General features: G+C 40.4%; 1 protein-coding gene across 3 annotated transcripts in view; it reads right to left on the reverse strand.

Annotated features, from left to right (window-relative positions):
• Positions 1-12,170, reverse strand: part of LOC124612632 (armadillo-like helical domain-containing protein 3) — a 128,318-nt gene that overhangs the window by 57,412 nt on the left and 58,736 nt on the right. For all 3 annotated transcript variants that reach the window (XM_047140930.1, XM_047140929.1, XM_047140928.1), the window contains exon 9: positions 9,410-9,628. In XM_047140930.1, the coding sequence (XP_046996886.1) occupies positions 9,410-9,628 (219 nt within the window). The remainder of the gene's footprint in view (positions 1-9,409; positions 9,629-12,170) is intronic.

Raw genomic sequence — 12,170 nt, forward strand, 5'->3', positions numbered from 1 at the left:
CTTTGGCCTTTCTTCTTTTATTATACAGATATGTAGAAAATTCAACACAGCTCACTTTTGTTAGCAGCACAGAAGAACTATTTACCCAGTTTAGTTATTGCTAATTCTTTTATGTGTTCAATGACGACATGTTGTCTGTTGTAGCTGCTTCTATTCTGTTGTCATGATTATTTTGTATAATCACAATTACTGGTTCTGTTATGTTGTATGAAATTAATACGCAATTGGCCGTATACATATAATGGCTTCATCAATCTAGTGATGATATAGTTTCATGTAATCAATGGCATGTGTTCTCTTCCATTGCAAATAACTGTAACAAGTTTAACACAGCTTGCTTGTAATTTTATAAGGAACGTATGACAAAAACCACCAGTTTGGTTGCTTTAGCTCTTTTACGTTTTCAATGCCAGTGCATCTTGTTAGTCATGACTTATAATTGTTCTGTGAGATCATAATTACCACTCCTGATATATTTTACATAATTACTTTGGAATTTTCTTTTATAATTATTCACTTACTGTCATACGTTTTGAATGACAATGCAGTCTGGTGTAAGTAGTCACCTACTCCCTTTTTAGTGTACATAACTCTGTTTTTAACATTTGTTCATAGCTATTTATAATTAATTGTTTAGTGACTTTTTACTCTTTAACATCAGTTCTGAACTTAATGTTCTGCCACTGCTTGCAACAATTGTGATAAAAAATCAACTACACTCCTGGAAATTGAAATAAGAACACCGTGAATTCATTGTCCCAGGAAGGGGAAACTTTATTGACACATTCCTGGGGTCAGATACATCACATGATCACACTGACAGAACCACAGGCACATAGACACAGGCAACAGAGCATGCACAATGTCGGCACCAGTACAGTGTATATCCACCTTTCGCAGCAATGCAGGCTGCTATTCTCCCATGGAGACGATCGTAGAGATGCTGGATGTAGTCCTGTGGAACGGCATGCCATGCCATTTCCACCTGGCGCCTCAGTTGGACCAGCGTTCGTGCTGGACGTGCAGACCGCGTGAGACGACGCTTCATCCAGTCCCAAACATGCTCAATGGGGGACAGATCCGGAGATCTTGCTGGCCAGGGTAGTTGACTTACACCTTCTAGAGCACGTTGGGTGGCACGGGATACATGCGGACGTGCATTGTCCTGTTGGAACAGCAAGTTCCCTTGCCGGTCTAGGAATGGTAGAACGATGGGTTCGATGACGGTTTGGATGTACCGTGCACTATTCAGTGTCCCCTCGACGATCACCAGTGGTGTACGGCCAGTGTAGGAGATCGCTCCCCACACCATGATGCCGGGTGTTGGCCCTGTGTGCCTCGGTTGTATGCAGTCCTGATTGTGGCGCTCACCTGCACGGCGCCAAACACGCATACGACCATCATTGGCACCAAGGCAGAAGCGACTCTCATCGCTGAAGACGACACGTCTCCATTTGCTGGGAAGTGGCGGTGCGGTCCCCTACGGCACTGCGTAGGATCCTACGGTCTTGGCGTGCATCCGTGTGTCGCTGCGGTCCGGTCCCAGGTCGACGGGCACGTGCACCTTCCGCCGACCACTGGCGACAACATCGATGTACTGTGGAGACCTCACGCCCCACGTGTTGAGCAATTCGGCGGTACGTCCACCCGGCCTCCCGCATGCCCACTATACGCCCTCGCTCAAAGTCCGTCAACTGCACATACGGTTCACGTCCACGCTGTCGCGGCATGCTACCAGTGTTAAAGACTGCGATGGAGCTCCGTATGCCACGGCAAACTGGCTGACACTGACGGCGGCGGTGCACAAATGCTGCGCAGTTAGCGCCATTCGACGGCCAACACCGCGGTTCCTGGTGTGTCCGCTGTGCCGTGCGTGTGATCATTGCTTGTACAGCCCTCTCGCAGTGTCCGGAGCAAGTATGGTGGGTCTGACACACCGGTGTCAATGTGTTCTTTTTTCCATTTCCAGGAGTGTATCACACTCAACAGAGACCAAGTACTGTATTCACATGTTTACCTCCCTTCTGGAGCGGGCCTGTCTGTACAGTTTACTGTACGTAGCATGCTATGCCTGCTCGCAATACTTCTGGCAGGTGATTACTGTTTCTGGGTATGATCTTTAACATTACATATGACAACCACACCATTTACGTCATGATTAGCATAACTCAGTGAGGATTTGATATAAGATTGTTATCATTGTAAGTTGCTTATTTTATTCATTATGATGCTACAGCATTAGCATAACTTCTATTCTGTTTAACTGCAGGCAATCTGAAGATATTCTACGAACAAAACTGGTTGCAGGACAATAAATATGTAATTATACTACTGAGGTGGTTTTCATTGATCATTGTATTAATTTTCATGGGGTCAAATTGAGGAGCAAATCTCCACATCCATGGAATGTTTAAGTACATGAAAGTAACTACATGAAAGTAACTACATAAAAGTTAGTCAGAGGTAAAATAAAATTTACATAAATCCTATGCAGACAACAAGATGTTGAGTATATAACAGCATATAGAACAATGTATCACTGGAAATTGCTTAATTTTTTTTCAAAGAATTCTCCAGGAGAATAAAAGAAGTGAGGCATAAATAAATTCTTAAATTTCGATTTAAAAGAGCGCGGACCATTGCTAAAATTTTTGTAGTAGCTTATTGCAAATGGATGCGACAAAACACTGCACACCTTTCTGGACAAGAGTTGACGAGATGCAATCCAAATGCAGATTGGATTTCCACCTAGAATTAACCGAGTAGAAGCAGTTAATTCTTGAGAGCAAGCTTATATTGTTAACAACAGATGACATTAAAACAAATACGTATTCAGAGGCCAACGTCAGAATTCCCAGCCTCCTCAACAGGGGTTGACAAAGAGGTTTGCGAACATATGCCACATACTGCTCGAACTGCCCATTTCTGAGCGAAAAACAACCTTTGTCAGCAGGAAGAGTTACCTAAGAATATAATGCCCTATGTTATAAGTGAATTAAAATAAGCAAAGAAAACTAATTTTCGTGTTGGCCTATCACATTTTATTTTACCTCTGACTAACTTTTATGATGTTACTTTCATGTACTTAAACATTCCATGGATGTGGAGATTTGCAGATAATGTTTTAATGATAGATATAGCAGCATTCTTTTTGTGAACAAGATCTTGAACATGGCGCTTTCCATGAAAGCTTACCATCTATTTGAATATCAAGGAATTTTCACTGTTCGGACTCACTAATCATTTACACATTCTGTGTCACCAAAATATCAGTTCTGGTTAAAACTGTAAAAACTAAGTCTTATGGTGATTTAGCATCTATCTACAAGCTATGAACTTAGCTATACTCATTACTGCAGAGAATGTTCTCTTCTTGTCTGCTTTCAAAGTAATAGAGGAACCAATTGTGACCTACTACTCTTTTCCATAATGGTCCAACTTCTACAGTATTATTTTGTGTCACAATAAAATGTCTTAGTTCAATAAAAGAAGATGCCTAGTGTTCGCAACTTGTTTAATCCACCCTGTGTGTCACAGAGCAAAGAGAATATAACATTTCCAGTTTCAATGCCACTTCTAAAGCCAAACTGTATGTTTCACAACAAATTATGTGAGCTGAACTGATTACTTACCCTTAAACAGTGTTCCCAGGAGGAATGATCAATATTCAGGGATATGACAGGAATGTTAGTAAACATGGGCTCCAAAATGTATACCTTAAGAGCTATGAGCATTACTTCATATTTTGGAAGGAGGCAGTGTCGAACAAAATACGAAAAAAAAAAAAAAATATATTCCAGTAAACATGGGCTCTAAAATGCATACCTTAAGAGCTAGGAGCATTTGTTCAGAAGAAGAGATGTGTTTCATTGTAGTGAAAATGAAAAAGTGCTCATAACTGTTATGGTTTACATTTTACAGTCGATGTTTACTGAACACTTCTTTCTTGTTTTGGTCCATACTACCACCTCTCAAAATATGGAAAGCAAAAAGCTTGCAGAAGTAATCTGTTTTGCAATACTGAAGATGACAAACTGCTTATATCTCTTAAGGCATCCATTTTAAAGCCCATGTTTCGTAAACATTTTTGCTTCAAATAATCATTCCTGTCATATCCCTGAATATTGACCATTTCTCAAAGGAAATCCTGTAAATACAGCCTTTTCAATAACTTTAACAAATGTCAATGGAATAGAAATAAGTCTAAGGCTACCTACAATATCCCTTTCTCTCCAGATAAATAATAATAATAGTAATAATAATAATAATAATAATAAACTTGATTTCACTATCAAGTACTTTCATTGTTCAGTAAACTGCATTCCTACAGGAAAAAATACAAATGTGGCTGATTACTAAGCTAACATATGCAGCACAGAGCTATAGTACTCTGCCAGATACCCGATCATATCCAGAAAGTCCATAGAGTGTGTTCTATGTATGTGACAGAAGTGACCAACAGCGCGCAACATCTGGACACACATCACTCCTGCTACTCGCAGCAGTATCAGGCTATATGCATGGGTATCCCGAAACAATGGCGCACATAAACTGTAGAATGTTGTAGATCGAGAATAAGGCAACAAAATTAGCTTTACTCAAGAAAATAAGGGGAAAAAGAGCACTGTGCATGAAACTTATGGAGGGAGGCATGTTCATGGAGAATTCCATCATTTATATCATCAACTATGAAGATCACCAACTACATTCTTTGAATATATGAGGTGAGCACGGGTACATATGATATCTCATCAATAAATTAAATATGAGTGTTTCCTATGTGACCACAAACTTTCAGCAGGCATTAAGTACAGAAGAAAGCTTGTCCATAACAAGTACAGAAGACTAGTATCGAGGTGCCTGTGGTTTAGTGGTAATGTCTTAGGCTAGTAATCTGGATCATTATGGGTCCTACGTTCACACCCGGCTACTTCTTATATTTTAGCTGACTCAGTTACAGTCCTATCACCTGTTGTGTGTACTAAGTTTTATCCATACTCTTTCAGGATATATACGAAGACAAGAGAAAAAAATTCCTGGATCTTTCCTGGAGTTCCCATTTAAAAACACACTTTTCACAGGGTGAACATATAATTTTTACCAGGCCAAAGTACATTTTTTCCATGTTAAGCAACAGTATACTGCCTCTTGGAGACGTAAAACTAATCAACCCTTTGAATGGTAAAGGTTTTGTACACCGGCATGGATCTACCTGACAATTTAGGAAATGAAACCCAGAAAAAACAACACATTTTGGAAAGATATTTGATGCATGGCAACATTTAACACTGCACATATTTGAAAGTATTAATGCAAATTCAATCAACTACAACACGTTACCTATTGAATCACTGAATGAGATCGCACTGCATGTTGTAATTTTGTCAGCCGATCATAGCTTATGTCACGTGATCTTGCCAGACAATACCATCGATATTCGGAGCATAGGATAAGTGATGTAGTCGGCCAATAGCAACTACAATGCTAAGTAGCACCAACACACAAACAGGAAAAGTTAATGGTTTAAATTAATATACATACAGTGTAGCCACAAGAAAAGTTAACCTTCCACATATAACATTCCTGTCAAAAATTTTTTGCGGTATTTTTACTTTTTATTTCCCCTCCCCTCCCTCCCCCCAGAGGATGTCACTGAGCAGGATCCTAAGAGCACAGCTTAAATTGCCGCAGCTGAATATTTCTGACAGGCATGATTATAAATTTCACTGCTGTGCACCGAACTTCTCATGGGTTATCTGACTGAATACACATTCCGTTGAGCACTTTGACTTTTTCATAGAAAAGCCAATTATGTGTGAAATTGCTCAAGAATTCACCTCATACTTTTTTTTGAAGGATACATACACTTTCTGTCATTCATAATTGCATAGTTTGTAATCTATGAAAGAACTAAAATAAATATGAAAACCTAACCTTGAAGCTTGTTCTTTTGGTGCGTGTTCCCCTTTAAGATATATCAAACACAAATGTGCTAGTAAAATTTTAAACAATGGCATAAATGGCACATGGAAGCCTTTCTGACAGTTAAAAATCACAGAACACTGTATCTTTTTATGTGCAAAATAGCTAGGCCTTGAAGAGATGAATGTTTTGACACTTCAGTTACACAGTTAGCAGCAGCAGTTGTTCATGAAATATTTCTATTTTCCCTCAAGTCATTAAATTAAAGTAATTACCCTGATTACTCTCAAGTAACTGAACATTTGTTTAGTTTTCCATTCTTTCTTTCTTTCTTTTTTTATTTATTTGCAGAACGAGACCTCACATTGGTCAATTTGATATCCATTTGTCCATTTCACACTCTTTGTTTGGATATGAAAACTCACACAAAGCCCATTGCGTAATTTACAGGAAGACTCGTTTCTGTTTCATTCAAACAATTGACCAATAAGTCTTGAGTTTTAATCATACAATAAAATACATGCCTCTTTGTGTGTTATCATTTTGATATCTTGAACTCTTTATGAAATATGATTATTTTTACAACCACACAGTTCCCTGTGTGCAGTGACAGAAATGGATGTGACCCGACCTGACCCGCCTGTCACATTTAAAATCCAAAATCTTGAGAATTAAGACAGATGTTGTTCTGTTCTCAACTTCAAACACAATTTTGATATGTTGGCTGCATTTCATATGCACAAATATATGATCTAAAGAGAACCACATGCAAATTCTATGCAATGCATTTTTACCTCTGCCAACTCCTAAAAAATTTTATGCAATTATTTACTTAGTTATATGCAGTGTAGTTATTAAGATGATAATGAAAAGAAATACAGTCCTTTATTGAGGGAAGATATCAGGCTGTAAAATGTGAAAGAATTAATTTTATTCACCACATATTTTTCTTAAAATATAATAAGTATTTCATTGCAGCCAATGTGCCTGTTCCAGTGCTTCGCTGAGAAGAGTCACAGATGTTGCTGTCACTGTCACACATGATGCAGTGATAAAATTCAAACAGCTGAATTCAAACATTCCCAGTTACAGTGGACGACAAGCATTGTCACGAGTGTCACTAACCTAGGACACTTCTGCAACTACACCTGAGGTCACCTTTTGTCACCTGTAGTAGTTGTGCACAGTTGGTCACTTCTGTAAGATGCAGCCTCAGTATTCAGTGTTTAATTATTGATCCAGCCTCCCCATTGTCACCATCATTGGGGTGTATTTAAGACAACAGTCTTGGACAGCCATTTCTAAGAGAGTTGAATGATTCCCTCTAAAACTTAACTTTTTATTTAATTCACTAGCTAATTCAGAAACTGATTTGCTTAACATGAAACAAATTTGACTGACATGGAAGCAAATATAAGGTCCATTCAAATCAAACCTGGCCACTAGTGTAAAGTAATAGTAAAGATTTTATTAACTCAAAAATATAGTTATACACAGTACACATACTCAAAAATAGTCACCAAAGCTGTTGCCACATTTACACCATTGCTACACTAGCAGGTCGATTCCATCCTTGAAGAAGCTAGTATGATGCTATCGGATCCAGGCCTGGACCCAGTCACACACTTCAATCCGTTGTGAATTGATGTCCACGAATAGCTCGTATTAGAGGTCCAAACGCATGAAAGTCACATGGTGAAAGATCAGGACTGTATGGTGGATGCTCCAGCATTTCCCACCAAAACTGCTGCAATGTTGTCTTCACCGCATTGGCCGTGTATGAGCGGGCATTAACACGCAGGAGGATAACGCCACTGGAAAATGTGATTGATTGGACTTAATGGCTTGTCTAAGGTTCTGTAAAGTGGCTTGATGACAATGGGCATTGATGGTGGTTCCCCGTTCCAGGAACTTGAAAAGCAGTTGGCCCTTGGCCCCTATGGTAAAAAAAGGAGGACATCATGACCTCACCAGAACTGGTGTGCACGGCCTCCGATTTCTTTGGAGGTGGTGAAGTCACATGTTTCCTCTGCTTGCTCTGATACTTGCTATCCGGTTCAAAATGGTGACACCATATCCTGTGACAATACGCAACAGAAAGCCGTATTCCTCCTCATGCTAATATTGCAGATGACTCAAAGACAGCGCCATTAGAGTATTGCTCTGTTTGTCAGTCAGTTGGTGGGGAACCCACTGTACACAGATTTTTCAAAAGTTCAAGTGTTGATGCATTATGGTGTGGGCGGTGTCCACGCTAATACCCAGTAACCGATGGATCTCGTCCACGGTGATTCTGCAGTTGCCCAAGACTAAAGCATTCATTTCTGCAATCATTCCCGGTGTGATGATACGATGAGCCTGTCCAGGACAAGCATTGTCTTCCAGTGACTTGCACCCCACAAGGAATCATTTGCACCATTCCACAACACTTGAACGACTCAGACTGTACTCACTGTATACAGCCTTCATCCGCCGATACAGTTCATGGCCTGCAGCTCCCTCTGCCACAAAAAATTGAATCAAATGATAATTAAATCAAGACCCTAAGCTGCCGACAGGCATTGATATACATCAATGGGGACAGTTGAAAATGTGTGTCCCGATCGGGACTCGAACCCAGGATCTCCTGCTTACTTGGCAGATGCTCTATCCATCTGAGCCACCGAGGATAGTGTGACTGCAGGGATTTATCTCTTGCACACTCCCCGTGAGACCCACATTCTCAACTTAATGTCCACACACTACATTTGTAGTGCCCCTGCCCATTACACTCATTACTCGCGGCAGACCATCTTACAGAGTCCCGAACTCTTACGAGAATCAAGTGTGTGGACATTAAGTTGGGAATGTGGGTCTCAAGGGGAGTGTGCAAGGGATGAATCCCTGCAGTCACACTATCCTCTGTGTCCCTGGTGGGTTAGATGGATAGAGCGTCTGCCATGTAAGCAGGAGATCCCGGGTTCGAGTCCCGGTCGGGGCACAATTTTTCAACTGTCCCTGTTGATGTATATCAATGCCTGTCAGTAGCTTAGGGTCTTGATTTAATTATCATTTCATTCTAGAGAGCTGCACAGTCACCAATGGTATCTGTTCTTTTGGACATGTCCGAAAGAACAGATACCATCTTCATAAAATCGAATCACTCCTCGTTGTTCCTGCTTACTCATCTGCATGTACGATAACTTGTGTGACCACCCTCTCTTCGGTGTGAAACCACACTGGTGCTATGCAACATCAAACAGCGCGCACAAGTCAGTCTCTCTACCAAAAGATGGAGCTACCACATCCGAAGTTATGTGGTGCCACCTTACGCATAAGGCGAAGGTAAACACATTGACCAGGTTTCATTTGAATGAACCTCATAATTTGGTATAAACTACTTTGAATTATTTCTGTCAATTGGAGCCATGACAGGAAAATAAGTAATCTGAAATAACCATTACACTTGGCATCAGCTTCTACAAAATGTCTTTGGCAGAATACTCACCAGTACTGGAAGAACGTGACAAGGAGATTAGATGGCTGTGTTGTGATGAGATCGCCATTAGTGTTTGGGTCAGCAGCAGGGGCCGTTTGATTGTAGCCCAGAGTGTTGCTCGGCGATGGTGGGGCACTTGTCTCAGTCTGGGAGTGTGCAAGTGTTGTTATGAAGTTACGGTTCAGATGCACAGCTTCGTATAGCGCCACCAGCACTGCATTATTTGCTCTAAACACATATTGTGTACAGTAAAAATATTAAGAAGGCAACATAAACCTACAAAACAGACAGATACATTACAGTAAGTGAACATTTTCTTTCAAAGGTGACAACTACACACACAATATCACACAATAAACAGCATATACTGCATTAAACTCACTCTTACTTGATTGTTTATGTTTTATCAGAACTCATGCTGATTTACTTCTGCACATATACTTTGCTCGAATTCTGTTTTCTTCTTTAGTTATTGTATCACAAATTCCTTGTTAAATTCATACTTCTTGGTTTTAAAAAGAAAACAAATTGCACTTACGGGGAACAATTACTGCCAAAACAACAATGGAAAATAGGTGTGTGTGTGTGTGTGTGTGTGTGTGTGTGTGTGTGTGTGTGTGTGGGTGGTGGTGGTGGTGGTGATGATGGTTGGGGGGGGGGGGGGAGAGGGGAGGCGTAAGTGTGTCTTTGCAACACTCGTTATTCATCCTGGAATTTACATTCTCATGAAATGCTGATACTATTGTTTCACTGTATACTTCAATAACTATGGGAGTATGACAAAAGCTCTCACTTAATAAAAGGCAAACTTCACAGAATGTTGCACAAGTTTTTGACAAAGTGCATCAACTTAAACTAGAGTAATAGGGTTAAACTGATACAAAAAAAAAATTGAAAATGGAAAATTATGTAAGATTTCATTCAGCATAAATGTCATCTACGAACTTCAATCACACTGTGAACTGGCACCACAAAGTTTAGTAGAAAGACTACTCATAAAAACTGTGATATACATGATCACTTTACACGAGAAAACAAAAATTTACATATAACCCAAATCAACACATCTCTGTGCCAAAAAGCTACTTTCCACATGTGAGTTAAACTTTGCAACAAACTTCCTGAAAACATAAAAGCTATTACTGAGGCCAAAACCTTCGGAAAATCTCTAAAGTCATATTTACAGCATAACTGCTTTTAATCCATTGAAAAATTTATGATGTATGTCATATAATACTTAATGTATAAGGTGTTTTATTGCAATCTTAAATCCGTACGCTGTGCACCCATAGTTCAGCTGTGAATGCACGAAAGCCCTATAAAACTAGAGCAGATGCACCCTGACTGCTCTCCAAGATCTGTGGCTAAGGCCCTTTAATATATTCAGTGCTTTCAGGATTCTGGCTTTTAGGTGTCTCAGTTGTGGCAACCACAATTAACAGTAAAAAATGAGGCCCAGAAACATTACTGAGTCACTAAAATGTAGGATGGTGTACCTCATCTGCAAGACAGGTAAATTAAAAATATGAGAACAATTAAAATGCACACACATTAACTCATCTCCAGAAAATTGGAAACTTGTCTTTGCACCAACTCCTATAACCTCTCCAATGTAAGTTGCAAATGACAGCTGGCTGTTACAACACTGGAGAAGGAACAGAAAACAGCAAAATCGTCCACAAATAAGGAGCCCTGTAAAGGACTCCTTACCTTAGATGCCAGACTGTTTATGTCTTTGGTAAAGTGGGCAACACTTAAAATACTGCCCTGAGGAACACAATTCTTCTGCTCAGAACGATCTGACAGCGTATCACCAACTCGGGTCCTAAAAAAACCGCTGAAAAGAAAAGATCATTTGAAGATGGGGAGGTGGTGATGAATGCAGTTGTGAGAGAGTGTCTCCAAATAATATCATATGCCTCACTGATACCAAAGAATATGCCAATACAGTGACGTTTACATAGGAAACCCTCCTGAATAGCCACCTCTAGCAGTATCAGGTTGTCAGCAGTGGAACGAAATCTCTAGAAACCACACTGAAAGTAGCTAAGGAGTTCCCTGGTCTCTAACAACCAGACCAGACAAAGGTTAACCATTCCCTCTAGGGTCTTTCCTACACAGCTTGTTAAAGTGATACTCCAGTAACTAGTAGGACATGTGCGGTCCTTTCCTGGGTTGAGGAGAAGTATCAAAAGTGTCTCTCTCCACAAGTTGGGGAATTTACCTGTCTACCATATAAGATTAAAACATTCGAGGAGTATTTCATTTGATGCTGCTGGCAAATGTCAAAGCATGCAGTACCAGATTTGGTCATGGCGGGTGCAGTATCATGAGTCTCAGGCAGAGCCGATTCCAGCTCCGACAAGGAGAAAGGGTAGTTGTAAGCCTCAGAATTGTTGGATCTGAAGTCCAATTGTCCCTTGTCCCCCCCCCCCCCCCCCCCCCCCCCCTCTACAGTCGCACAGTAGTGACAAAACTTTGGATCCTGACTGGCAGTGGTAGTAGTTTGTGCAAAACTCTCTGCCAGCATCAATGTCTCAGATGCTGTTTGGAGACGTCTCTGTTTCAGCACTGCTGCTATTGGTAAACGCTTGCTTTTATCAGAAATCCTGCTGATGGGTTCCCATACTTTCATAGAACAAGTGGAACAGTTGACAAAATCCAGGAACACTTGTCATGCCCTTTTCTTGCTCTCCTTAATTATGCGTTGAGCCTTGGCTCTTGGTTCAGTCCAAATGAAGTGGTCCAGTAAAAATTAAGTTGGTTGCTT

Source organism: Schistocerca americana, chromosome 4 (genome assembly GCF_021461395.2).
Source record: "Schistocerca americana isolate TAMUIC-IGC-003095 chromosome 4, iqSchAmer2.1, whole genome shotgun sequence".
NCBI lineage: Eukaryota > Metazoa > Arthropoda > Insecta > Orthoptera > Acrididae > Schistocerca > Schistocerca americana.